Source organism: Papio anubis, chromosome 12 (genome assembly GCF_008728515.1).
Source record: "Papio anubis isolate 15944 chromosome 12, Panubis1.0, whole genome shotgun sequence".
Taxonomy (NCBI): Eukaryota; Metazoa; Chordata; class Mammalia; order Primates; family Cercopithecidae; genus Papio; species Papio anubis.
In genome coordinates, this window is record NC_044987.1 from 79279157 (window position 1) to 79305266 (window position 26110).

The 26110-nt window shown below is 43.6% G+C and overlaps 1 protein-coding gene across 13 annotated transcripts in view; it reads left to right on the plus strand.

The window, feature by feature from the left end:
• Nucleotides 1-26110, plus strand: part of NAV2 (neuron navigator 2) — a 768631-nt gene that overhangs the window by 610264 nt on the left and 132257 nt on the right. For all 13 annotated transcript variants that reach the window (XR_002517349.2, XM_021926842.2, XM_021926846.2 and 10 more), the window contains one exon: nt 20380-20502. Coding sequence is in view for 12 of the 13 variants with exons in the window: in XM_021926842.2 (XP_021782534.2) it covers nt 20380-20502 (123 nt within the window). In the remaining variant the exon portion in view is untranslated. The remainder of the gene's footprint in view (nt 1-20379; nt 20503-26110) is intronic.

The following is a 26110-nucleotide window of genomic DNA, read 5'->3' on the forward strand; positions in this document are numbered from 1 at the left end:
ATTCCACTCCCTCAGACCCTCACCCACGGCAAACCCAAACAAAACCCACAATTACAAGCTCAGCGCCACCCTGAGACCTCAGAATCATGCACGGCAAGTTAGAGCTTTATTAATCGAGTGACTTTTGCCTTACTCTGTGGGAGTTGTTAATTAAAACCACTCAACCATTGAGAGAGATGGAGAGAGACAGAGATTGAGGACAGCTAACAGACTGGATTTTCTCACTCCTTTGCAAGCTGGTGTAGCTATTTTAGAAGCTGACACGAACTTTACAGTTGGCTAAACCATGCACCAGATTTGTAGTGAGGCTCCTTGGGAACAGCTTTCATTTAATGCCCTGCAGCCAGGCCCTCCGGGTACAAAGAACCTGCCTAGCCTCTAACCAAGTATATAGAACAGTTAATAACAATGACCATTGTAATAATATTAACACGACCAGCTACTGTTTATTGAGCACTTTTAAATGCCAGACACAGTGCTTTATATACATTATCTCTTTTCATCCTCAATTTTTTTTTTTTTTTTTTTTTTTAAATGAGACAGGAGCTTAAGAGCTCTGTTGTGCAAGCTGGAGTGCATTAGCATGATCATAGCTCACTGAAACCTCGAATTCCTGGGCTCAAGCAATCCTTCTGCCTCAGCCTCTTGAGTAACTAGGGCTATAGGCACGTATCACCACACCCAGCTAATTTTTTTAAAACATTTTTTGTAGAAATGGTGTCCTGCTATGTTGTCCAGGCTGGTATCAAACTCCTAGCCTTAAGCAATCCTCCTGTCTCAGCCTCCCAAAATGTTGGGATTACAGACATGAGCCACTACAGCTGGCCTCTTTCTACTTTTTTTTTTTTTTTTTTTTTTTTGAGATGGAGCTTCACTCTTGTTTCCCAGGCTGGAGTGCAATGGTGCAATCTCGGCTCACCACAACCTCCGCCTCCCAGGTTCAAGGGATTCTCCTGCCTCAGCCTCCTGAGTAGCGGGATTACAGGCATATGCCACCATGCCTGGCTAATTTTGTATTTTTAGTAGAGACGGGGCTTCTCCATGTTGGTCAGGCTGGTCTCAAACTCCTGACTTCAGGTGATCCACCTGCCTCAGCCTCCTAACGTGCTGGGATTACAGGTGTGAGCCACTGGACCTGGCCTCCTACTTTAATCTCTATGTTCTAGGAACTCCTTCCCATTCTCCTGATGAGGACACAGGGATTTGGGGGGTACACTGGTAACTTGCCCAAGGTTGCAGAGGTGGTGAGCTAGGGAGCTGGGACTCAAACTTGGACAACCTGACTTCAGAGCCTGAATTCAACCACTCATTTCAGTACTTTCACTGACGCTGTGTACACATGTCTAAAATGTAATCGCTCTTCTTTCCCCCAAATCTGTTTTTCTTCTGTTTCCACCATGCATTTTTTTCCCCACAACCAGAACCCGGAATCTTAGACTCTTTCATTCCCTTATTCGTGGAATGCCAGTCACTGAGTTTGATGGATTCCATTTCTTGAGTATCTCTTACTATGGTTTTTCTCTCATCTTGCCGCTCATATTTCTCACCCAGATAATGACAATTCATCCTTTCACCAATTTCCTTTCCTTTGATCCCAGTGCCCATCCCAACAAACCCATTCCACACATCGGTGAGAGAGCTCTTCCTAGAGCACAAATGTGATTATATTTTCTGCTTACATTCCTCAGTGGCTCTTCACTGCCTGTTCAGTAAACTCTGTTTTAGTTACTGTTTCTGTACAACAAATTACTCTGTAATTTAGCTTCTTGAAACTACCATTTCATTATGTTCACGGGGTCTCTGCACCAGGAATTGGGACAAGATATGGCAGAGATGGCATGTGTCTGGTCTGCCATGTCTGGAGCCTCGGCTTGGAAAACACCAGGGCTAGCATTGACTTGATAGCTGAAGGCTAGAGTTACTCCAAAGTTTGTTCACTCTCACGTCTCACTCCTGGGCTGGGATGACTTGAAGGTTAAGACGACTGCAGCCTCTCCACATGGCTTGGCTTCCTGGGGATTGGCAAACTTCTTACATGGAGCTCAGGGCTCAAGGGCAAAGGGTACAGTGAACAATGCAGAAGCTGCCTCACCTTTTATCATCTAGCCTTGGAAGGCGGAGACTGTCCCTTCTGCCATACTGTATTGGTCAAAGCAGTCATGAGCCCTCCAGATTCGAGAGGAAGGTGCATCCTTCCTGTCAGTGGGAGGATGGCAAGGTCACCTTGCATGTGGGATCAGAGATGTTGCTGTGATCATCTGTGGCAAATACAGTTCAAAACAATATATCCCCATACCACCCAGCGTGATATGCAAGGCCCTCCCCCCATAGTCTCACATTAGAGTGTCTGTTCCGTGGAGACACAAGCCTTGTCTTTCTTGGACATTGTGTATCCCTGGTGCCTAGCACAGAGCATGGTTCATCGTGGGCTCTCCCTTTGCATTTGAGACGCTAACAAATGATCGACTTACCCAGCCTCATTTCTTCATTTCCTGCCATCTCCTTCATCCCCTCCCTGACCACCCATCCTCTCCCCTCTGCAACTGCCATCCTGTTCCTGCCACTCTGAACCACAGACATTTTCCTTGATACGGATACCATGCTCTTGTAACTGAGCCTTTGCATGAGTCTGCTCTGTCCATAAACTCCTCCCCATCAATTACCACCCACCTGCCACAGTCCTTCAAGAGTCTACTGCAGCTAGGAAGCCTCCACTGATGCACGTTGATGGACATTAATAGTCTCCTTCCTCTGAGTTTCCAAACACCTGGTAACACCTCCCGGATGGCTTCTCTTAGGTTCTGTGGGCTTGTTTGTCACCCAGGCCAGAATATCCTTGAACAGAGGCATTGTGTCTTTTTACTCTCTCACATTTCCAACTTCTTCTACGAGACCTGTTGTGTATGCTTGGTAATATTAGTGAAATGAAAAGAGAGAGAAAGGGGGTGATAGAAGGAGCAGTTCTGCTGCTGCTATTAATAATACAGCTCGTGTTCATTGAGTACTTTTCACGCAGCAGGTACTTTTCAGGCATTATCTCATTGAATTCTTGTAGAAATCCTGGAAGGCCTACAACATGCGATTGTCCCCATCTTACAGATGTGGAAACTGAGGATGAGAGAAGTCACTTGTCCAAGGTCATACAGCTACTAAAGGGTGCGACCAGTTTCAGGAAGCTTGAGAACCAAGCCTGTTCTCTTGGTGCTGCCACCTGCTGCCCTTTAGGCTCTGTAGACCTGAGGATTTTCTTACCTTTCCTTAGAGCTCTACAAAGCCTAACTTTCAACTGGATTCATAGGATAAGAATATGGGAGGCAACAGATTTTCTGCTAGCTAGACAATATCAAGCTCTGTTTTATTCTTGGTGCTAGGTTTTAAGGGGTTCAGAATGAGGCAGAGGTTCTTTTAGGAATGGATAACAAGGAAGGTACAGGATTCAAACCCCAAAACATAATAGAAATGTTTGTAGAAAGTACAAATATTGGCTTGGCATGGAAAGTACTTAGAAAAGCAGTAGGTTCCAGTGGACCAGACTTGAACCATAGATAGAAGTTAGGCTTAGGTTTTGTATTGCCTAGACACCAAGTGACCATTAATCAACATAAGTAAAAATGTGCCCAAAATTACACCTGTCAAAACTAGAGGGAATTGTGCAAGGACATGAGCCCTGTCACTCACTGTTCCTGGGAATATTCACTCAAAATCTGGAAAACTGTGTAACCCAGATATTACAGAAGGGGTTCCTGTGTGAGGTGAGAAGGAGTCAGAGAGGTGATCTCTCAAAGGTCTTTCAGTTGTATAAGTCAGGGTGTCCAGGTTCCCATAGGGATCATTAGGGCTCGATTATAGACAGAGCAGACTGGGTATTGTATTCTGGAGATAAGGGTCTCCTTGGAATGCCAGGTTTCCACAGATCATGCCAGCCTGGGGGTGGTAGCAGAGGCACCAAAGATGTTTCTTCTGAAAAATGTTTAACCCATGCCTCCTTCTAATAAATACAAAAAGTGTGCACATCTCCCTCCTACCCCAGGTTCTGATCTGGAAGATAAGGAAGTGGACTGTGGCTGCAGTCCAGATAAGAGAGTATGAGGACCACTGGAAACACAGTGTCCGCACACCGGCTGAGACGTTCATGACCTTTACTACCTAGAGTTTGTATGGTGAAAACAATAAGGTTTTTGTTTTTTTTTTTTTTTGAGACAGAGTTTCACTCTTGTTGCCCAGGCTGGAGTGCAATGGCACGATCTCGGCTCACTGCAACCTCTGCCTCCCAGGTTCAAGCTATTCTTCTGCCTCAGCCTCCCGAGTAGCTGGGATTACAGGCACCCGGCTAATTTTTTGTATTTTTTTAGTAGAGACGGGGTTTCACCGTGTTGGCCAGGCTACCTCATGCCCAAGTTACCTCCAGAGCTCTCAAACTCCTGACCTCAGGTGATCCACCCACCTTGGCCTCCCAGAATGCTGGAATTATAGGCATGAGCCACTGTGCCCAGCCTTAACAATAGGTCTTTAAAGTGTAAACATGTTTTACTATTGAATGTGCTTTCTCAATATGCAGAGCCTAGGGAATTCTGCTTTGCCTTCAGTTCCATTTGAATTATGACTTTAGCTTATCTGTCTACCTTCTTGTGGAAGCGGAAGTGTTTGAACAAGTTAAAGAGTGAAAAAAGGTACCCCATTATTTGTTCTGTGTAGTAGTATCAGGCAGCCACTATGACCAGCTCCTGGTGCACTGATAGAAGGTAATTTGAGTGTCCTATAGGCAACTGGCCATAGCTTGCTTTCTACTCTGAAGGTCATTGGCCTGTGTTTCGGCGACTTCTCAGCCTGTCTTTCCCTCCAGAGTGCTCCGACTGCTGCTAGGGTGCCCCTGCCACACCCTGTTCACACCTGCCGTGGCTTCTCCTTGTCCGCAGGCTGGCTGGGTTGCCTGGGTGCTTGGTTCCTTGACTTCTGAGTGTCTCATGCCCAGGTTACCTCCAGAGCTCCAGCAGCTGCCTTCCTACAGGGAGAAGCGTGTTCATCCACACAGTTTGTGCAACACCCTGTCCCTCTTGTGAACACACCTGTGGCACTGTCCTGACCTATACATGTTGAAATTCTAAAAGAGAAACACAGTTCTTTTGCCTTTCAAACTGAGCTCCCCACTATACTGCTTTCACTTTTCTAAGAATCAGATACAATGGGGAAATGAAACTCGCTTCAGCTCAAGTTCAGGATGCCATAGAGTGTGGCAATAACATTGTTCCCAATACGGTGGACTCTCTGCTGGAGCCATGCTCTCCCTTAAATGAGACCTGGAAGGCCCACATCTTCCTGAAAGTCATTTTTGGACCCTTTCTGTATCAAAGTCTACTATTGATAGTATTTGACTTATTTCTAAAGCAGATGCAAGGATGCATCTCATTTCTCTTTGTATTCTCCAGATGCTTAACACATAAAATATACATACACTATTCCTCCTTTTTCCACAGGAGATATGTTCCAAGACCCTCGGTGGGTGCCTGAAACTGCAGATTGTGCTTAACTCTATATAAACTATGGGGGTTTTTTGTATACAGACATACCTGTGATAAAGTTTAATTTATAAATTCAACACAGTAAGAAATTAACAACAGTTGACCGGGCGCAGTGGCTCACGCCTGTAATCCCAGCACTTTGGGAGACCAAGGCAGGCAGATCACAAGGTCAGGAGATGGAGACCATCCTGGCTAACACGGTGAAACCCTGTCTTTACCAAAAATACAAAAGCAAAATTAGCCGGGCGCAGTGGTGGGCACCTGTAGTCCCAGCTACTCGGGAGGCTGAGGCGGGAGAATGGTGTGAACCCAGGAGGTGGAGCTTGCAGTGAGCCAAGATCGCGCCACTGCCCTCCAGCCTGGGCGACAGAGCGAGACTCTGTCTCAAAAAAATAAAATAAATTAACAACAGTAACTAACAATAAAATAGAACTGTTGTTATAATATGCTCTAATAAAAGTTATGTGAATGTGGTCTCTCTCTCTCTCTCAAAATATCTTATTGTAACATACTCACCAAATGTCAGACCACAGTTGACTGTGGATGACTAAAACCGTGGAATGTGAAACCACAGATAAGGGAGGACTACAGTGAAAGCAGTTCTTTGTTTTTATTGAGACAGAGTCTTGCTCTGTTGCCCCGGGTGGAGTGCAGTGGCATGATCTTGGCTCACTGCAACCTCCACCTCCTGGGTTCAAGTGATTCTCCTGTCTCACCCTCCCAAGTAACTGGGATTACAGGCGTGCACCACCACATATGGTTAATGTTTGTATTTTTGGTAGAGGATTTTCACAATGTTGTCCAGGCTGGTCTTGAACTCCTGGCCTCAAGTGATCCACCTGCCTCGGCCTCCCAAAGTGCTGGGATTACAGACACTGTGCCCACTCCAACAATTTAATTGTTGATTGTTATTTATTCTTTCTTCAATACATCAAGAAACACTTGGTAGGCACCTATTTTGAGAGTTGAAGGCACAGTTATAGGGACTGCGGATTTTGAAGCAAAAATATTGGTTCTAAAATAATAATAATAGAGCTACCTTTATTGAACTTGTTGGGTGAAGTCTGGAGCACAAGAAGAAACACAAGCCAACAGTTATAATAAATGTGAAATATAGGAGCCAAGCTTCCATTTTATCATAAGAGACAGAAAAAGGGATTTACTGAACATAGAAATACATTTAAATGAAAAAAAAAACCTTTGTGAATACTTTCTGCTTGTGTTTCCTTGGACAAATCACTCCAATTCTCTGAGTCTTCATTTTGCATCTGAAAAACCGTTAAACCAAATAATCTTTGAAATCCCCCCAGATCTAATATTCTGTAGTTCCGTGAAACTGCCTATCATGGATGTTTTTCTTAATGCTCTGTTGCACTGAAAGTGAGGTTTAGAGTGAACACCTTCTCAGTGTGGTGTCCTCAAGTGGGAGGTGGAGGAGATGAACTAAAAGACATCCTGTAATTTAACATTAATATGTTAGATGAGGCAGAACATCATGGTGTGGGAACGCTACATGCCCTGGTGAAGATAGCACAAGTGTTTTAGTCATTGAAAGCACATCATCTGGTTTCGGGGAGTTTGTGTCATGTCTGGCCCCACAGGCACGTTTTTGAGTAGGACGCACTTTTGCCAACCTTAGTAGAAAAGGACGTTTTTCCATTGCTCACCATGAGAGGGACAGGGGGTTATTTGGTATGTGCCCAGCTGAAGAGGTTAGAGTGGTTGTTCTCTTTTCCTGTGGCCCGTGGTTTGCATAGGGTGCCTTTTCACTGTAGGATTTTATCTTAAGACTTTCTACCATGGTCTGCCTGCTTTTTAGGGGCAAGCGGATGGGGTGATGGATTGGGACCCATTTTGCAGAGTATAAAAAAGGCGTTTTACACCCCAAAGAGAGAGCTGTGAGATTTCCCTTTCCTTGCTCAGAGCATGGGTGGGCCCCCCTGTAACATCCCAGCCACAGCCTTGTTTGCCCCCATGTAAATGTATCATATGCAACTTTTGTGGATGTACAACACACTTTTGGATAGTTTCTGTTAATACAGAAATATGGTACCTTAATTGGTTCAAAATCTGAACTCTCCAGGAAGAAAATGACTGGTTTCCATCCTCACATATTTTAACTCAATGTTTTTCAAACTTTTTTCTTTTTTGAGACAGAGTCTCACTCTGTCACCCAGGCTGGAGTGCAGTGGCACGATCTTGGCTCATGCAACCTCCTTCTCCTGGGTTCAAGCAATTCTCCTGTCTCAGCTTCCCAAGTAGCTGGGATTACCAGCACGTGCCACCACGTCCAGCTAATTTTTGTAATTTTAGTAGAAACGGGGTTTCACCAAGTTGGCTAGGCTAGTCTTGAACTCCTGACCTCAGGTGATCTGCCCGCGTTGGCCTCCCAAAGTGCTGGGATTACAGGCATGAACCGCCGTGCCTGGCCCAAACTTTTTTCTTTTTAAATGTCATGCCCCCTCCTGAAAGATCTCACACCGTGATTGGGGGTTAAGGAGGTGCAGAGCTGGAGGGTAAAATTAGATGTAGCTTTTCAGAATCACTGTATCTTTAGTAGCTCCACAACAACTCAAATTTTGTCAAACTTTACAGAATGCATTATCAGAAACATTGGGCCTTGAACATACTTTTCAAATTCCTGCTCCCTCCCTAGAGATAGGATCATTCCTACAGACAACCAGTGTTCTCAGCGGCCTGTGTGCAGTTTCTGAAGGTGACATCTGGATGAGTGACCAGGGCCAGCATTTCATGTTGTCAGCTGTCATGTCTACTGTTCTTGTGGACTCAATGGCAGGTAATTTGAGCATCCCATAGTCACCTAGTTTTGCTTAATCCTCTACCCTTGAAGGCCAAAGGTCTATATATCTATTTCCTTGGTATTGATGGTTTATTTTTTGAATCCCATTTAGAATAAGTGCCCAGAATAATCATTGTCTTGATGAAAATATCACCTGGTAGAAACTTAGCATAGAAAACCACACACCGAGTTCACTTTACATGTTGGGTCCTTCGTATTTGTACATGCATGTCTGTGTGAACTACCTGATCTCCCTCCCCCAACCCAACATTGCCTGGCAGACACCTTCAAGATGCTATGGGAGGTTTTCTTTCTCTAAGGAGGCTTTTCTGGTGTCTCTCTTTGAACCCCATGCAAATATTTACACATCTGCTTGCCCCAAGCCGACACTAAGCCCCTCAAGGTCAAGGACTGAGTCTGATTCTTATATCCCCAATACCCAGGCTGGTGCCTGCCTCTCGATTGGTGCTACATAAATGTTTGTTGCACAAATGCCACCACCTTAAACATAGGCCTCCTCTGGGCAAAGTCCTACCTGTGACTCTACGTGAGCCCTTCCTACAGCCTCTCCACAGTGCTTCCAGAAATCTAGTTGTTTGCTGAGCTTGAGTGATGTTCCCAAGGCCTGCTTTTTGCCTTTGTCTACAGCGGGGATTGTCTCACAATTACAAATTAGTCACCTTCTCATTCTGTCTCTTCTCAGTACACTGTGGCATTCTTTCAGCTGCAGTCTGGAAAAGACAAGGTGAAACTTGCATGAACCTAAGTCAAAGTGCCAGCTGATTTCTCCCCAGTTTGGTAGACTTTGGTTGTTACCTGGGAGTGTCTGCATGAACCCAGAAGAGAAACAGACACTAGATGTCAGATTCCCACCCCTACAGGCTCTAGTCATCTTCCAAAGGGAACATACAATCCTCAAAGCCAGCATAAATTCTGCTGACTTAATGTGAAAAGTGAGCCTGTGTCTCAGAGCACTCTGAGGCTTGGGGAGCCGTAACAAATCACAGGAATGGTAAGACTTAGCAGCCCACAGATGATGATTGGCAGGTGTGTTTCAGCGTACCAGAAGTGCTCAGGAGAATGCATTTTCCAAAAGACACACAAAGCTTGCTAGTATGTTTTACCACCATGCAGAAATTTTCCACTTGATCAATCTCTCTGCTAGGAGTTTGGTGAAAGCAAGACCCAAGCAGTGATGAGATTGAGTCTATGTGCTAAAATTCAGGGTACCATGTGAATTGTAGCAATGCTATGAGCCACTGCTGGATTGGTTTATAGCAAACAGACAAGTCTTGCAATGTAGAAACCGTTGCAGAATACATTGAAGGATCTACTCAGCCAGGATCCACTTCTGTCAGATTGTGTCGGCAATGTGGAAGGCTTTTCCAGAGGAAGAGCATCTGATTATGATGCCACGCTGAACTACCTGTGTGTTGTCCATAATATTTTGAATTCAGCATGTCTAATACTGCTCGTTCTTGCCACTTGCCAGCCATGTGAGTTTCCAACAGTCGGACTGTCCTGAGGCTGGTAGGCATTTAACTACAAGACCATGAGTCACTTGATATTTTAGAAGAAATTTAAAGTAGTAACAGCTTTTATCAAGCCTTGATTAGAACTGGAAGAAACATTGTGGATTAGCTTCAACCTAGGTTAATGTGGACATTGTCCCCTAACGCAGAGGGGGCCAAGAGTAGTTACTAAGGGGATTTGAAGTTTAAATTACTGTTACAGTGTAGCCACATTATAGTCAACTAATTCTTAGGGAAACTGAATCCAATCTAACTTACAGTTCTTTCACCCAGGTCTCATGATTTAAGGCACCATTTCTCACAGTTTTAGCCTGACTACCTGCAAGAGAATTACTTGCATGTCTGTTAAAAATGTAGGCTTGGGGGAAACAATGAATAGGTGGAGCATGGAGCAATTTTAAGGTAGTAGAATTATATTCTGTGATACTGTAATGGTGGGTAGGTGACATTCTGTATCAAAACCAGTAGAGCTATAAGACACAGAGTGAACCCTAATGTGACTTCAGTTAATAATAATGTATTAATATTGGTTCATCAATTGCAACAATGAACCATACTAATACAAAATATTAATAATAGCCCCGGAGCAGTGGCTCACATTTGTAATCCCAACACTTTGGAAGCTGAGGTGGGAAGATGGCTTGAGCCTAGTTCAAGACCAGCCTGAGCAACATGGCAAGACTCCATCTCTACAAAAAGTTTAAAAATTAGGGCATGGTGGCCTGCACCTATAGTCCCAGCTACTCGGGAGGCTGACACAGGAGGATCCCTTGAGCCCAGGACTTTAGGACGGCAGTGTACACTCTACCCTGGGTTACAAAGCAAGACCCTGTTTCTAAGAAAACAAAATGTACATAATAATAGAGCAAAGTGTTGGGGGAAAGAGGGGATATAAAGGAACTCTGTAATTTCTGTACAGTGTTAGAGAAAGTGTCTCTTAAAAAGTAAAGTCTGTGTTTTTGTTGTTGTTGTTGTTGTTGTTGTTGTTGTTGCAAGATTTGGGCCTCACTAAATACATCTTGCATGTATGAAGTCGAGGCATTGGAATAAGCATTTTGGTCAGGCTTTCCAGAGGATTTAGGTGTGTTCCGAGGTTTGAGAATTCCTGGATATCAGTCCATCTCCTTTCACTATCTGTTTTATTCCAAGAAAGAGCTTAAAGGGGCTTTGTCTAGAGAACTGTCTCCTGTGTGTTAGGATGTGTTTCATCTTCCAGAAGTGGACAAAAAGCTTCCTGCTAATGCTAGAAATATTTGCTACAATTCCACACTGACAGTGGAACCACAATAAAGACAATTCAGGCAAGACAAGTTTCAGACACAGGGACTGTCAATTTTCGAATGCATGCAACCATTTTTCAGAAGTGTGCCCTGCCTGCATCCATTTCAAACAAGTGTAGCCATGGATTATAATTAAAATTTTACATATGTCTATTGGTTTAAGGGTGATAAGTACACTATTGTTATAATCCTTGACTCTTTGTGCATTGAAGTATGTATTTTATTAGGGCTACTATGGGCCTTTTTAATTAAAACGCTTCTGGAGTTTATATATGTATAGATCTTTTTATTTTTATTTGTTTATTTGTTTATTTATTTATTTATTTTTTGAGATGGAGTCTCATTCTGTTCCCCAGGCTGGAGTGCAGTGGTGCGATCTTAGCTCACTGCAAGCTCCGCCTCCCAGGTTCACGCCATTCTCTTGCCTCAGCCTCCCGAGTAGCTGGGACCACAGGCGCCCGCCACCATGCCCGGCTAATTTTTTGTATTTTTAGTAGAGACGGGGTTTCACCGTGTTAGCCAGGATGGTCTTGATCTCCTGGCCTTGTGATCCGCCTGCCTCTTCCTTCCAAAGTGCTGGGATTACAGGCATGAGCCACCGCGCCCAGCCTAGATCTTTTTAAACCAAAATGCTCTGGGAATTAGTATTAGAGGAAATTTTATTAGACTTGTGGAAAGTCACATTGCATTTTGAAAAAGACACACAAACCTTGGTAGCCTGTTTTACCACCACACAGAAATTCTCCACTTGATCAATCTCTCTGCTAGGAGTTTGGTGAAAGCAAGACCCAAGCAGTGGTGAGATTGAGTCTATGTGCTAAAACTCAGGGTAACATGAATTGTAGCAATGCCATGAGCCACTGCTGAATTGGTTTATAACAAACAGACAAGTCTTGCAACGTAGAAATCATTGCAGAGTATGTTGAAGCATATACTCAGCCAGGATCTACTTCTGCCCTGTTTTAGCAAAGTCACTGCTAAGGTGGGGCCTGGAGGTCTGTGAGCCAACTCATGCTGGATGTGAATTTTGCACATGTGTGAGATGGGGTCCATAGTTTTCACTAGTTTCTCCCAAGGGGTTCATAACTTAAGAAAGTTTAGGAATTTCTGATTTAGACTGCATTTGGTTGTAGTTGTTTTTAAAATATATGTGTGCCATGTTATTGAAATATTGCATATGCTGTATAGTGTACGAAAACATAGGAATCAGAAATATCTTGATGAGAAATAAATATACATAGAAGCACTTGCGTTTTCACTCCTGGATCATCTGTGCTCCCCACTACAGAGACCACTGCCTGGGTCCAGTGCTTCTTTTTCTTTAGTGTGCGCACAGATCACCTGGGGAGTTTATGGAAATGCTGAGTCTGATTTAGAAGGTCTGGGATACTGCTTTTTAAACAGCTTCCAGGTGATATTGAAACTGCTGCTCCCTGGCCCGTATTTCAAGCAGCGGGTAGATGGTGATGCATGTGTTGAGTTGAGCTGCAGACAGTGACTCCCACGCTATGTCTTCTGTCTCTCTCTCTCTCAAGCAGTCCTCAGCACCGGCTTTAGGAAGCAGAAATGACAAAAGTCTATGCCACCAGTTTTCCCTGGTGAGGCTGGCAGGGGGCCCCTGGGACCTTTTGACTCCTCTTTAACTCAGGCCTGCCTTTTCCCGCTGCTGCCGCTGTCCCAATGGCCTGCTAGATCTGAGCCCTTGTTTGATTAGCTTAGCAACATCTTTGCAGTACTCCCCAGTGAGGTGTGCTCTGTTGACTGGGGCTAGCCAGAGTCAGCTCCAGACCTCCTGAGTGAGTTCACTTCTGCAGCAGCCTTGACTTCCTGCTCTACCGTGACCAGAAGATTGATCTGGGTTTTCCCAGTTATCTGGCTCACTTTGCAGCAGAGAAGCAGGGGCTAGTTAGTGCCCCTTCAACTGTGCGTTCTCCTGGGGGATGGCTTGTGGCCATTGAAGAAGCTTCACAGCAGTGCCGTCTATTTGCCATGGTCACGTCATCCTATGCTCTGAACCGAGGTGGTGTGTGTTGTGGCCACAGGAGACTGCTCCAGGCTTGAATGAGCTAAGGGAAGATATTACTCACGATGTACGTTGAACTCCCAAATCCTCCTACAAAGAAAAAGTTGTTATCAACTTGGTGACATCCTGAAGAGCTGACAGTCCTGGAGGACAGTAGGAAATCAGGTAAAGGGTGCCCCAATTTTGCATCAAACAGAAAGGTAGGAAACTGGTTGGATTATCTAAGTCACATCTCCCATTGGCCTCTGCCAGCAGTTGTTGGAAGCATTTCCCCAAAGGCATGAAGGACGAAGATGTGTGGGTCTATGTTAGAAGAATTGCCCACTAAGTCATAAAAATGAAAGAGTCATTTCTTACCCTTCTTCTGCTTCACATCCCCTTGTTTCTAAATTGTGTGGATTATGCAGTCTGTCTTATTTATAGTTAAAGTCCTGCTGCCCCAGGGAACCCCAACCGAGTAAAGGCATTCTCACCTTGGGCTTTCTCTCCAAAGGTTGCTGTTGGTTTTGTTTCATCTTGTGTCAGTTTGGAGTGATCCATAATCAGGAAGAGGCAACACTGTATTCTTCACTTGAATTTCACCTTTATTTGATTTTAAAATATGTAAGAATATGCTGTGAGTAGGATGTTAGAGTCATGCAACATGTCTCTGAACTTGTCATGGGGGACAAAGGGTTTTTGATAAATGAAATATGCTACACCTGCCTCAACATTTATGCCTAAAAACTCATTGAGGACAAAGTGGTTTCCATGTGTTTCCTTAGCAAAATTTTAAGCCAAGTTCACTAAATTTTAGTGCTGCAGTTTTATAATTCTCACTGAGAAACTGAGCCCATTTTTTTCCAGTCATATTTTTGCATTTCAGATGCATTCTCTTCTTCCTTAAGCCAATGTGGCCACCGCTTTTCTTTTCATAAAGATCAGCTTTTTTCTTTCTTCCTTTTTTTTTTTTTTTTTTTTTTTTTAAGACAGAGTCTCATTCTGTAGCCCAGGCTGGAGTTGCAGGGGCATGATCTCGGCTCACTGCAACCTCTGCTAACCAGCTTCAAGTGATTCTCCTGCCTCAGCCTCCGAAGTTGCTGAGATTACAGGCACCTGCCACTGTACCCGGCTAATTTTTTTTTTTTTTTTTTGTAGAAATGGGGTTTCACCATATTGGTCAGGCTGGTCTTGAACTCCTGACCTCATGATCCACCCACCTCGGCCTCCCAAATGCTGGGATTACAGGCATGAGCCACCGTCCAGCCTGTCAGCTTTTTTCAAAAGGATGCAGGCAGCTTTGTTAGACTCGTTGGCTGGTGCGTCCTCCTATGACCTGTAGTGAAGTTGATTCATCTGACTTCTCAGAGGCCCTAAACTAAAGGGATTCTTTTCCAGGTCTGTCCAGAAACTCAATTTACATCCTAATAAACTCAGAGAATGAATGTCACACCGTATTATAACCGAGTAGAGGGTCCTGTGAAAGCGTATGATGTTTGGTGATTTGGATGTTGGTGACATGCTCAACAATAAGGGCTTTTCATCGCCCCCATCATTTTTTTCAACCTTATGCAACAAAGTATGTGTTGATATATATGTCTGGATATTTATATTGTTATTGGCAAGGAATATTACACACACATTTGTAATTATTCCATGTTTCTGTGTCCACATTTTTCACGTTTCAACCAAAAGTGTGTCCAAAAAATAGAGACAGGCTGACATGTCTTTGAAGAAAAGTAATTACATAGGATTGATTTGTTTTCTGTTTGTTGTTTCATTTCTTGCATCTGAGAGTGTTTTTTTTATGTCATGCTCTATTAGAAAAGCACTCGACTAGAGCAAGTTGGTAGATGTTTCTTTCCTTCTCTGTCCCCTCTTTCCTCGCACAGTTCTTGACAGAGGTGATTTCTGGTGAGATTAGTGACAGTCAGTTTGTATTACTTATGCAGGCCATGTTGAACTGTGACCTCTGGAAATGAGGTCACCTTTTGCCGCTTCTGAAGGTGACTCACAAAGCCAGTTTCACTTGGTTCCACATTGTTGCATCATTACATTTAAAGAAAGGGAAGAAATCTATTTACTAAATGTTGGACTTGAAGTGTAGAGTATTTGTTCTAACAGGTCCTATTAGATTCCACAGCTTTTTCGTAGCTAGTGTCAGTTACCAACCTATTCTATAGAGAAAGTTCCTTTTGTAAAAGGCACGTTGGCTTCACAGGTCTGTCTTGATTGGAGGGATGGTAAGGTCTACCCTTCAAGTCTGGCCAGCTCCCGGAGGTCTGGGATGACTCAGACAGGACTAGGAAATGGTGTGTTCTGAAAAATCTGTAGAAGAAAATACGAGAAAATGCCCACCAAAAATTGAATACAAAATGATAGAAGAATCGAAAAGTCGACGTTCTCTTTGAAACAGAAGCCAGAGCCTGTTACTCATTAGTACCTTCATGTATCCCCCCATCTTACAGGCAAAGGTCTGGCATCCAAGGTGTTCAAAACCATCCCCCAGGTCCCATGCAGCCCAGTTCCTGGCTGTGATCCCTGTGTTCCAGCAACAATGAACTACTTACCCTTCTCTGCACATACCTTCCCCTCTTCCATTTCTCTCTGCTTTTGCATATGTTATCCATGTGTGTCGATGGATCCTCTTTTGGCTGGCAAACTCCTCTGCACCCTTTAGGGCCGACTTAAACAGCGCTCCTCTGCGATACTTTCTCCTGTGTGTTCCCAAAGCGAGCCATGCATTCATCTGTTATACCACTTTTATGTAGCAGTAGAGCTATTTGCATGTCTTAGTCCCCAGTAGGTTTTGAGCTTCACCAGAGCAGGAACTAGGTCTTGCCATTCCTGTAAGCATCTAATAATTAGGAAGTGCTCCCTACATGCCAGGCATTGGGCTTTCTAAACATACGCACTGTCTCATTTAACCTGCCGCAATCCTATGAGGGAACTTAAGCTAGAAGAAATTGCACTGAAATGTGACAAAGTTGGGATTTGAATTCACCTGCCTGCACTGGGATCTTAACCACAGTTCTGTTTTCCTCATCTGAACAATAGAGATGATAATATACTTGATAAGATGATTTTGAAGGTTGAACGCCATGATTTATGTGAAGCACTTAACACAGTACCCAGTGAGCATTCAGTACCATCAGTACTTACTAACAACGATGTATACTAGGTCCTTCAGCCAGCAAGGGGCAGAGAAGGCATTTGAACAACTTGGGTCTAACAACAGAGTCATGTTCCTTAACCCTGATGCTGATGGGCCACCCTAAGGAAGCAAGAAAAACACCCCACAGTCACCTTGTGCCTTTAGCAAAGGCTCTTACTCTTTCCATCCAGGGCTCTCTGGGGAAGCTCTAGAAGGTGGATGTGGAGAGCCACCTCCATCCACCTACTGCGGCAGAACTCGGAAGGGTAACGAGGGGGATGGTTCAGTAGCTTGGCAACTCAGTCAGGAGCCCACTCAGAAGACATTAGGATGTTACCAGCACCTCATTAGGCTCTAGCACTAATTGTTTATCTCTCTAAGGAGAAGGAAAGTGTGGCATGGTTGTTCTGAGATTCAGTTGTTGAATCAGCTGGTTCCTTTGCTTGTGTCCTCAGGCAAGTCATTTCTTCACCCAGTATGAGCCTCTTGTAAAAGCTCCTAAAGAGGCGGGTGAGGCCGTGAGTCCCCTGGCTCCCCGAACCTTCAGAAACACAAGCTTTTTTAACACCCCTGGGCAAAAGCCAGTGTTTCAGATAAGCACACCCATGGCTGCTTCATCTGTGAATTATGCTTTCTTAAGGGCTTCACTTTGTTAAGCCAGCCTATATTAAGGTATACAATAGCCAATTCCTATACAAATTTTGGTCCAGCAAACCCAAATTTGTATATTTTTCATTGACTGTATAATACAGGAGTTATTTTTAAATATATGCAGAGCTGTTTGTAAATCATCGTAATTGGAGGATAATAATTTAGAAATATTTTAAATTAGTGTCTTGAGTGTGAGGCTGGCTCTAACCACAGCTCTGTCTCTGGTGCTGTGCCGTCTCCCAGGGAGAAACATGCAACATAATTTATTTTAAAGAATATTTTTGTTAAAAAAACAATTGAACACGTTCACTTATCTCTAGAAGAAGAGGTAGTAAGTTCCCCATTTTCCTTATCACCCTGCCTGCCCTCCCTCTACATGCGCACAGTAAGTGAAATAGACTTGCACTCTTGAAACTAGATCATTGTCAGACTAGTTGCATTCAGCTCCCTGACTTTCAGTTCTTCCTGCAGTTTGAGAGGGCAGAAGATCCTGATTTAGCTTTGCCTTTCCCCTCCCCTCTGCTGAAACAAAGTCAGAATTCGCGGCAACAAGCCCAGTTCACACGTTCAGTTCCATTTCAGTCCCATTTCTCAGAGGCTTTCCCGCTTTTTGGGGTTGTCATTTTCTGACACATCCACATTGCACCCGGGTGTAGCTGGGCTGGGGCTGCAATATGTCTCAGCATTCTGTGTCTGGAATGCTTACCAGGCCCCACAGTCTGGCCTTAGCAGGAAGCCAGGGTTCTGTATGTGTGGGCCTTGTCTATATGCCTGTGTGTGTGTAATTACCCAACCGTGTGTGTTGTTTCACCAGCAATAAAAATCCAGCAGGGAAATGAATGCTAAAATTAGTTTGTTTGTCCTTTGACAAGATCTCCCCAGTTGAAAGAATTTTGTTTATCTAACTGGCTGGACAGACTTTGCTAAAATCAAAATTAACTGCCTTGCTTAATGGTGCAATAGATTGTATTGTGAAGAGCTTCCACTGAGTTCTCCTTGAAAGGACATGTGATCTGGAAAGTCCAGCCTCTGGCAAAGTTATGACATTTTGGTGTAGGTGTTTTTTCCTCCTTGTGCTAGTTGTAGGATGGATGCCCATAACCCATTACTCTACCCTGAGTCACTCTATCTGTTGGAGGGTTGCTGGCTGGCTGGATGGATAGATGGATGATGGGTAGATTGGCAGATCGACAGTTTAATTTGCTTGCCATATGTCTTAAATGTAAGTTTGTTAATGCTTAAGAGGAAAGAAAACCTGTAATCAGTGTTCTTACAAAAAAAAATTGCACAGCCCTATGGCTGTGTCTTTGGGCTTCATTCATTCATGTGTTCATTCATTCAACAAAAACAGTATTTAATAAGCACGTAGTATGTACTAAGCTCATGCATAAGATATAGATTTGAACAAAATAAGAATCTCTGCCTGCAAAGAACTTACTGTTTAGTGTGAAAGACATGCATTGAAGGGTAATTAGACAAATAATTATTTAACTATAGCTGCAATTGTTTTTTATATTTTTATTGAGATTTAAATTGTATATCATAAAATTCACCATTTTATTTATTTATTTTTGGGGGTTTCTTTTTTGTTTTGTTTTGTTTTGTTTTGAGATGGAATCTCACTCTGCCACCCAGGCTGGAGTGCAGTGGCACCATCTCGGCTCACTGCAACCTCCACCTCCTGGGTTCAAGCGATTCTTCTGCTTCAGCCTCCCAAGTAGCTGGGACCACAGGTGCATGCCACCATGCCCGGCTAAAAATTCACCATTTTAAAGCATACAATTTGATGGTTTTTAGTATATTCACAGAGTGGTTTTTAAAATGATAAAGTTGAGTGAAAACTTCAGTCTCTTCTGTTGCATTTTCAGTACAAGCACAAACACTTGGTCTGATTCACTCCAACAGATTTTTCATTATGTTGACATTGTGACCTCAGTGATCATCAATGTCATAAAGGGAGGAGGAGGGAACATTGCAGGTGTTGAATTTAGACACAATAGGTTAGAAGCTTCCTGGGTTCCTCTTACCGTAAGATGCTTTTCTCATGAGACAACTCCAGTGAGAATTTTCTTCTCTGCCCCTTACTTGAACTTCCTGGTCTGGGCAATCTTGTTTGCATCTCATAATTCTGTTCTTGAAAAATATATCCCCAAAAGATCCCCAGCCACAGGTAGAAGAAATTCAAGGATTGGGAACCCTCGGGGTCGACTCCATATATGCAAAAGTTAAAATGTCAAGTGCAATAAAACTTTCCATGTTCAGCTAACCCTGTTTCAGAAAAATAATGACTCATTAGTCCTCTTACTATATATTACTTGATTTGGAATGTAAAATGCTTGCATTTTCAGATAGCTTGCAGGGCGATCTGATGGGGCCCATAAGGGATTGAAGGAATCCAAGTTTGGTTTCTGGCTCTGCCCAAGTTTTGCTTTGCCTTCCTGTTCTCCTCTGAAGATGAGGGAAATGACACAGCCAGCCTCCTTTATGGGGGCTGTGAGGAAGCCAAGGTAGATATAAGGTACAGCTGCCTTGGACTGAGCTACCTCCTACTAGTGGCTAGGCTTTTAGGAACTTGTCTGGTTGGTAGACAATCAGCCATCTGTACAGAAAGTTCCAGACATCCTCCCAAGAACAGCACTGATTTCATCAGAAGACAGCTTTGTAGCATTACCAAAAAAAGAATAAATTAGCATTAGTGTTCTTCACAGAGTTTTGTGACAACCCCCTTAAAACATCAGTATCAAGGGTGAAATTCACTCCATGATCATGACAACCATAATGTCTTCCACTTATATAGTCTTACACAAATTGCAGTGTACTTTCATGTTCCTTATCTCACTAATCCTCATGCCCATGTTGTGATATTCCCACATATCACAGGCTGTGATAGTCCTATAGTTTGGGTGAAAAACTCACCCTCCAGGGAAGTGACTTGCCTGTGATGGCAAAGGTCACTCATCTATCCTCTATCCTTTCTTTCCACCCTCTCAAAGCCTTGCCTGTTTTTTCCACTGCACTGTTCTGTAATATTGCCTATGATTTGCTAATGATTTGTCAGTTCCATTTCCATTACTCAGGTAAAACACCTGCTTGTATAATCGCTGACATTAAAAAGAATGTCATGGATCCATCTGACAGTTAATTTTATTCACTAGTTCCCTTCTGCTTCGTAGGTGCCTGTGAGTTTGGGTTAATTAAGCTGAGTTCGTTCTCTTTTTTTACGTTTTTGTTAGCAAGCTGGTGATCCTATAGGTTGGATCACCAGCTGAGTTATCCATGGGCTGTGATCAGTGCCAGAACCTCAGGGAATCCTCAGTTACTTCCCCCTTAGAGGACTTGGTGGCTGTGCAGGGGGCTGTGCAGGGCTTCTGGATATGAATGCAGGCCTGGAAGCCCCTTGCTTTTGACATTCATGTGCATCATCCTCTTCTCCTTTTAAAGATACATGACTGATGGTGGACTTGGCCTCTACACCCGTCGCCTGAACCGGCTCCCTGATGGGATGGCTGTGGTACGGGAGACGCTGCAACGAAATACCTCCCTGGGCCTCGGAGACGCTGACAGGTAAGCTTCCTCCACGTGAGGCTGGTGAGATGCAGAGGTGATCCTAGGGTGGCCTGAGAAATGAGGGTTATGATATTGGGAGAGTGAATGGAGACTTCTTTAACCCACAGAGAGGAGGGGAGGCCTGGAATCTATACCTGGGGTTAGAAACAGGCACAGTAGGTAGGAAAGGGCTGCCGAGGATTCTTGAGTCCTGCTTCTGTGTAGGGTGGTGCTTCTGACAGCAATAACATAGGGAGTTCAGGCTTGGGTGGTTTTTGTTATTGTTTTGCTTGTTGCTACTGTGTCTTTGTCAATTCAGCAGGCCCTAGGGATGTGCTTTACTTCCTCTCTCATTAGCCAGCTTTCTAGGTATTGCACCTTGTGGCACAGAAGGTCTGTGTGCAGAAAGGATCTCTCCTAGCCTTGGCTGAGTAGCCTTCACCAAAAAAGCCTCCTGTTGCAAGGTATTAGGAGGCAACGCTTAAGGACATGGGTTTATACACCACATGCTAAGTAGTTGCCGTCATAGAGGTTGATCAGGCATCACTGCCACTGCTGTCAGAGAAGAAAAGAGCTTCAGAAAATACTATGATAACAAAAGAGGACTATTTGGCCTCCAAGTTCTAGCCTTACTCTGACAAACTGATTCTATGACCCAGACCTACCTATGAAGGTGAGGAGTTTGGACTGTATGATTTCTATTATCCCTTCCAGTTCTAATGTGCTATAATTCTGGATTTCAGTGCAGATTTCAAATACCCTTAATGATCTGGCTGTTTAAGGATTTGCTGGAGCACTTGACCTCTTTCCACATCTGGGTTGATGAGACGTAACATGGAATTTAGATGCAAGTGTTGTAAAATGACCATAGACTTTTTGGGTACTAACCCTTTTATGTCAGAAAGCCGAATAGTAGCACAAGAACAGCTTCCTGCTGTTCCCAGGGCATGCTTTTTACAAAGAGCTAAGTGAATTCTGTAATTGTCTGGCTTTAGAGAAATAGGGCAGCACACCAAAGGGACAAATACTAAAATCACACCCAGAGATGGAATTTGCCGAAGAAGAATCTTCATGTTCTCTCAGAGAAGGCTGGGAAACACTGAATGAGTTGTTAGGAACTTGGGATCTGGCCCAGTCTCTACCACTAACTTGTATATGTCCTCCTTAGAGTCCCCCCAGTACCCAGGCTTGTGATTTATATCAGGGATGTCAAAAGGCCTTCCACTAGGGTTTTAGCTCAAGTCAGGTTTTTTCCTGTAATTAACAAAGAAAGGAATGGGTTTGCGAATTCCATAGAAACATGAACCATTTGAGAACTGCTCTTTCTTTTTTCTTTTTTTCTCCTTCTCCCTTTTTTTTTTTTTTTGAGACAGTCTCACTCTGTCACCCAGGCTGGAGTGCAGAGGCATGATCCCGGCTTACTACAACCTCCATCTCCTGGGTTCGAGCAATTCACCGCCCTCAGCCTCCCAAGTAGGTGGGATTACAGGTGTGCACCACCATGCCCAGCTAATTTTGAATTTTTAGTAAAGATGGGGTTTCACCATGTTGTCCAGGCTGGTCTCAAGCTCTCAAATTCAGGTGATCCACCTGCCTCGGCATCCCAAAGTGCTGGGATTACAGGCGTGAGCCACTGCACCCAGCCTGAGAACTGCTGTTTCTAAGGTGAAACTAAACTCTCTGTAACTAAAATCTTTATAGTAAATAATAACAGGAAAAATCAGTTACTACAACACCCCCACTGGAGATTTCACAATTTGCCAAATTATTTTGCTTATTTGTATTCTTCTCTCCGTTGTTTAGTAAATCTATCTGCATAAAATACAGGCCTCACAAGATACAGTTTTCCTTGTAGCAGAAGAATCTCCGCTAGAAAGTTTAATTAAATGCTTCATTGTAGGATTAATGGAATTATGATAGATCACAGCTGAGCTTGTTTCTGCTTCTGGAGATACAGGATCTGAGGGTGGGGTTGAAAAGATAGGTAGCACTTGTTAGGTTGTTTTAGTTCAGCCTGTATAGTTAAACCAGATGGACAACAATGTCCTTTGGTTCTCTCCAGAATGGAATGCTCCGATATGATCATTTGTTTAAAACTGAATGAGGCCGGGCATGGTGGCTCATGCCTGTAATCTCAGCACTTTGAGAGGCCGAGGCGGGCAGATCACCTGAGGTCAGGAGTTTGAGACTAGTCTGGCCCATAGGGTGAAACCCTGTCTCTACTAAAAATACAAAAATTAGCCAGTTGTGGTGATGCACACATGTAATCCCAGCTACTGGGGAGGTGGAGGCATGAGAATTGCTTGAACCCAGAGGCGGAGGTTGCAATGAGCCAAGACTGTGCCATTGCAGCCACTGCATTCCAACCTGGGCAACAGAGTGAGACCGTCTCAAAACAAAAAACAAACTGAATGAAAACTGACAAAGTTTTAAAGACAACTCAGATGGCTTTTTAAAGACATAGGATTTGTAAATGACTACAAATTTATCCTTGTTTTACGTAAGTTCTGGCCTATAGGCAAAGAGATATTTTCCATTATTCTAGAATATGCTAAATTTTTATAATTTCCAAAGTTAATTGTGAGCTGACCATAGTAATATTTCATCTTTGGCTAAGTTGAAATAGCACATTTGTTTCTATAAAATTCTTCATGTAAATCGCAAATTTGGTTTTATGTAGTTACAAAATCTATATTCTAAATGAGTGTTTCCCAAAGTGGGAGGCTATCATGGTGGTATAGGAGATAATTTTAGATGGCAGATAGGAAAATACTCCTTTTTAACAATTACATTTTAATTTTAATATTTTTTAAAAACTTACAACTAGCACATCAAACCTGTGATTTTACAAATGCTGCTTAAGGTAAGGATAGTGTAGACTTGAGACAATTTAATGTGAAATATCGAGGAAGAATATTACACAGATGGTATGTAGTTACATCAGAAAACAAAGGTAGTATGCAAGTGGCTGCAATTTGGATAATACTGTTCTTGTCCCTGTAATTGGAAATATGTTCTTTAAACAACTTAAATTATATAACTGACCCGAATTCTTTCCTTTAAACCTGAAAATCGAAGGTCCTGGAGCTAAGGTTTTTCCAGGAAGTTCTGTATAAAAAGATAGCCCAGTCCTTTTTCGATTCACACAGGAGCAATAGACCACATGAGTTCTACAAGGGAAAGAGGAAAAGTACTGAGCGGTTAAACCTGATTAGACCTCAGCAAACGAAAGAAAGGCAGATCACTGTTAGTAACCAGAGCCAAGCAGCTGGGGAGAACAGCTCTTCCAGGGAAAGACCTTAAGGGATGCTGGCCTACCAGGCAGACCTTGCCTGTTTGCAGCAGAATGTGACTGGGGTAGCTTCAGGGTTATTAAAAGTAACTGATAGGAATGGATGCCTTCAGAGCCTGGGAGATAGAGACCATGTCAGTTGGTGAGTCTGGTATGTTACCAGCCAGCTTCTAAGAAAAGAAGATAGTAAAGTGTACCCTTGATCTCTTGTCACTCTTTAGGGCTGCCACCCCTGGGCTCCAGGTTTTCCCTGATAGTGATCAGCGTCTACTTCCAGCAGACTAGAGCCAGGTGGCTGAGAAGAGAGGATCAAAAGGGACAAATGGAGGGGCTTATTACACATCATAGGCTCCAGATAACAGACAGATAAAAGGAGCTTTGGCATGGAGGTCTCCAAACTGGCAGACTGGGAAGAAGAAATACGGGAAGGAGGGCTAAGAGACTAGGCTAACAGACAGTCAAATGGCTCATTGAACTCCTGCCAGTTCCTACATGCACTGCTGTCCTTTCAGAACCCATCAAAAATTCCCAAACTTCAGCAAGTTGACAGCTTTGAAAGCATAAAGATCAGCTCTGGGAAAGTTTCCACTTCTAAGTCCCTTTCTTGGTGACTGCAAAGCCACACCGTCCTCCTCATCCTTTTCTTTACCCACCTGTGTTTTACCACACAACGGGCTGAGCACATAATTCGGGTCCGTTATTTAGATGCTCCTCTTGAATGTCATCCCAAGATCACATAAATGCCATTGACAGCAAAAGGAGGACAGAAATCAGGCTTGGTGTGACATTAGATCAGGAGGAGGACTTTGGAACTACTTGGTAACTTTCTTCTAAGCCATTAGAACACTTACTGAACTTCAGTGCTTTTTATTAATTTAGGCAATAAGGCCATATTACTTCAAACCTTCTAAAGACAAAAAAAACAAATGCTGTGTGGTAAAGAGTCAGCCTGAGACTCGAACAAAATGAAAATCGCCCTCCACCTTTGTGCCAGGAAACCAAGCAGAAAAGAGAGACTTTTTTTTTTCCTTCTTCTTATAAGTTTTTCATTACCCTTCAAATTATGAATGTTTTAAGTATTGAGATTGCTGTTTCAGTGGAAGATTCAGAGTCACTGTACAGACTTTTCAGGCTGCATCCAGGGCCTTGGCACTCAGAGATGTCTCAGTTTCAGCTTGAATTGCAAGGCCTCTCTCAAGGAGTGTCTCATGGTGTGAGAATGTAACTATGCAACCTGGTATTTGAGCAGCCTGCCAAGCTGAGCCCTCCTTCCTTGCTGGGAGTGTCACAAGAACTCCAAGAGCCCAGGACACTGCTTGGCTTTGTGATTCATATGGAACAAAGCAGGCCTTCTGGCACCAAGCAGTGCATTCATGGATTCAGGTCTGATCTGGAGGAAAGAGTTTAATCCAGGCCAGAGGTCCCCAGCTGGCAGATGCAATTGGCGCCCTTACCAGGCGGTAGGTCCCCAACAAGTTATTTCTGAGGCATAGTCCCTACTGAGAGCCACATAAGAGAAGCAGCAAAAACGGGAAGAGACTGCTCCCCTCACGCTTCGTTCTAAGCCTGTGGTAGGTGTAATAATCATCCCCAAAGATGGCCACATTCTAATCTCCAGAATCCGTGGATATGTTAAGTTTCATGCTGAGGGGAATCAAGACTGCCAATCAGCTGGCAGTTAGGGAGATTACTCTGGCTTATTCAGGCAGGTCCAACATAATCACAAGGTCCTCAAAAGTGAAAGAGGGAGGCCAAAAGGAGGAGGTCAGAGTGATGTGATGTGAGAAGGACTCGTCCTGCCATTGCCAGCTTTGAAGATGGAGGAAGAAGGCTACAGCCCAAGAATGCAGGCGGCCTCTATGTAGGGGAAAAGCCATAGGAACAGATGCTCCTAGAGTCTCCAAAAAGGAATGTAGCCCTGCACATACCCATGATTTTAGCCTGCGAGACCCATGTCAGCTTCTGACTCACAGAACTGTGAGCTAGTCAATTTTTGTTGTTTTTAGCTACTAAGTTTATATTAACTTGTTATGGCAATAGAAAACTGACGTAAAGTTATGTCAGCAATAGAAAACTAATATAAACTTATATCAGAAGGTAATAAAGCCAGTAATAGTTGCCATTTCCTGATGGGTTGCTCTATGCCAGGAACTGTGTCAAGCACCTTACAAATACTGTGTCATTTACACCTGACCCTTTGGGAGGAGAGATGATCCTGGCTTCATAGATTTGAAGCAGTGGTGCTCAGAGAGGGTCAGCAAACTTGCCCAGGGTTACACACCTAATGAGTGTCCAAGCTGGGATTCAAACCCAGGCCTGTCTGACAACCCCCCA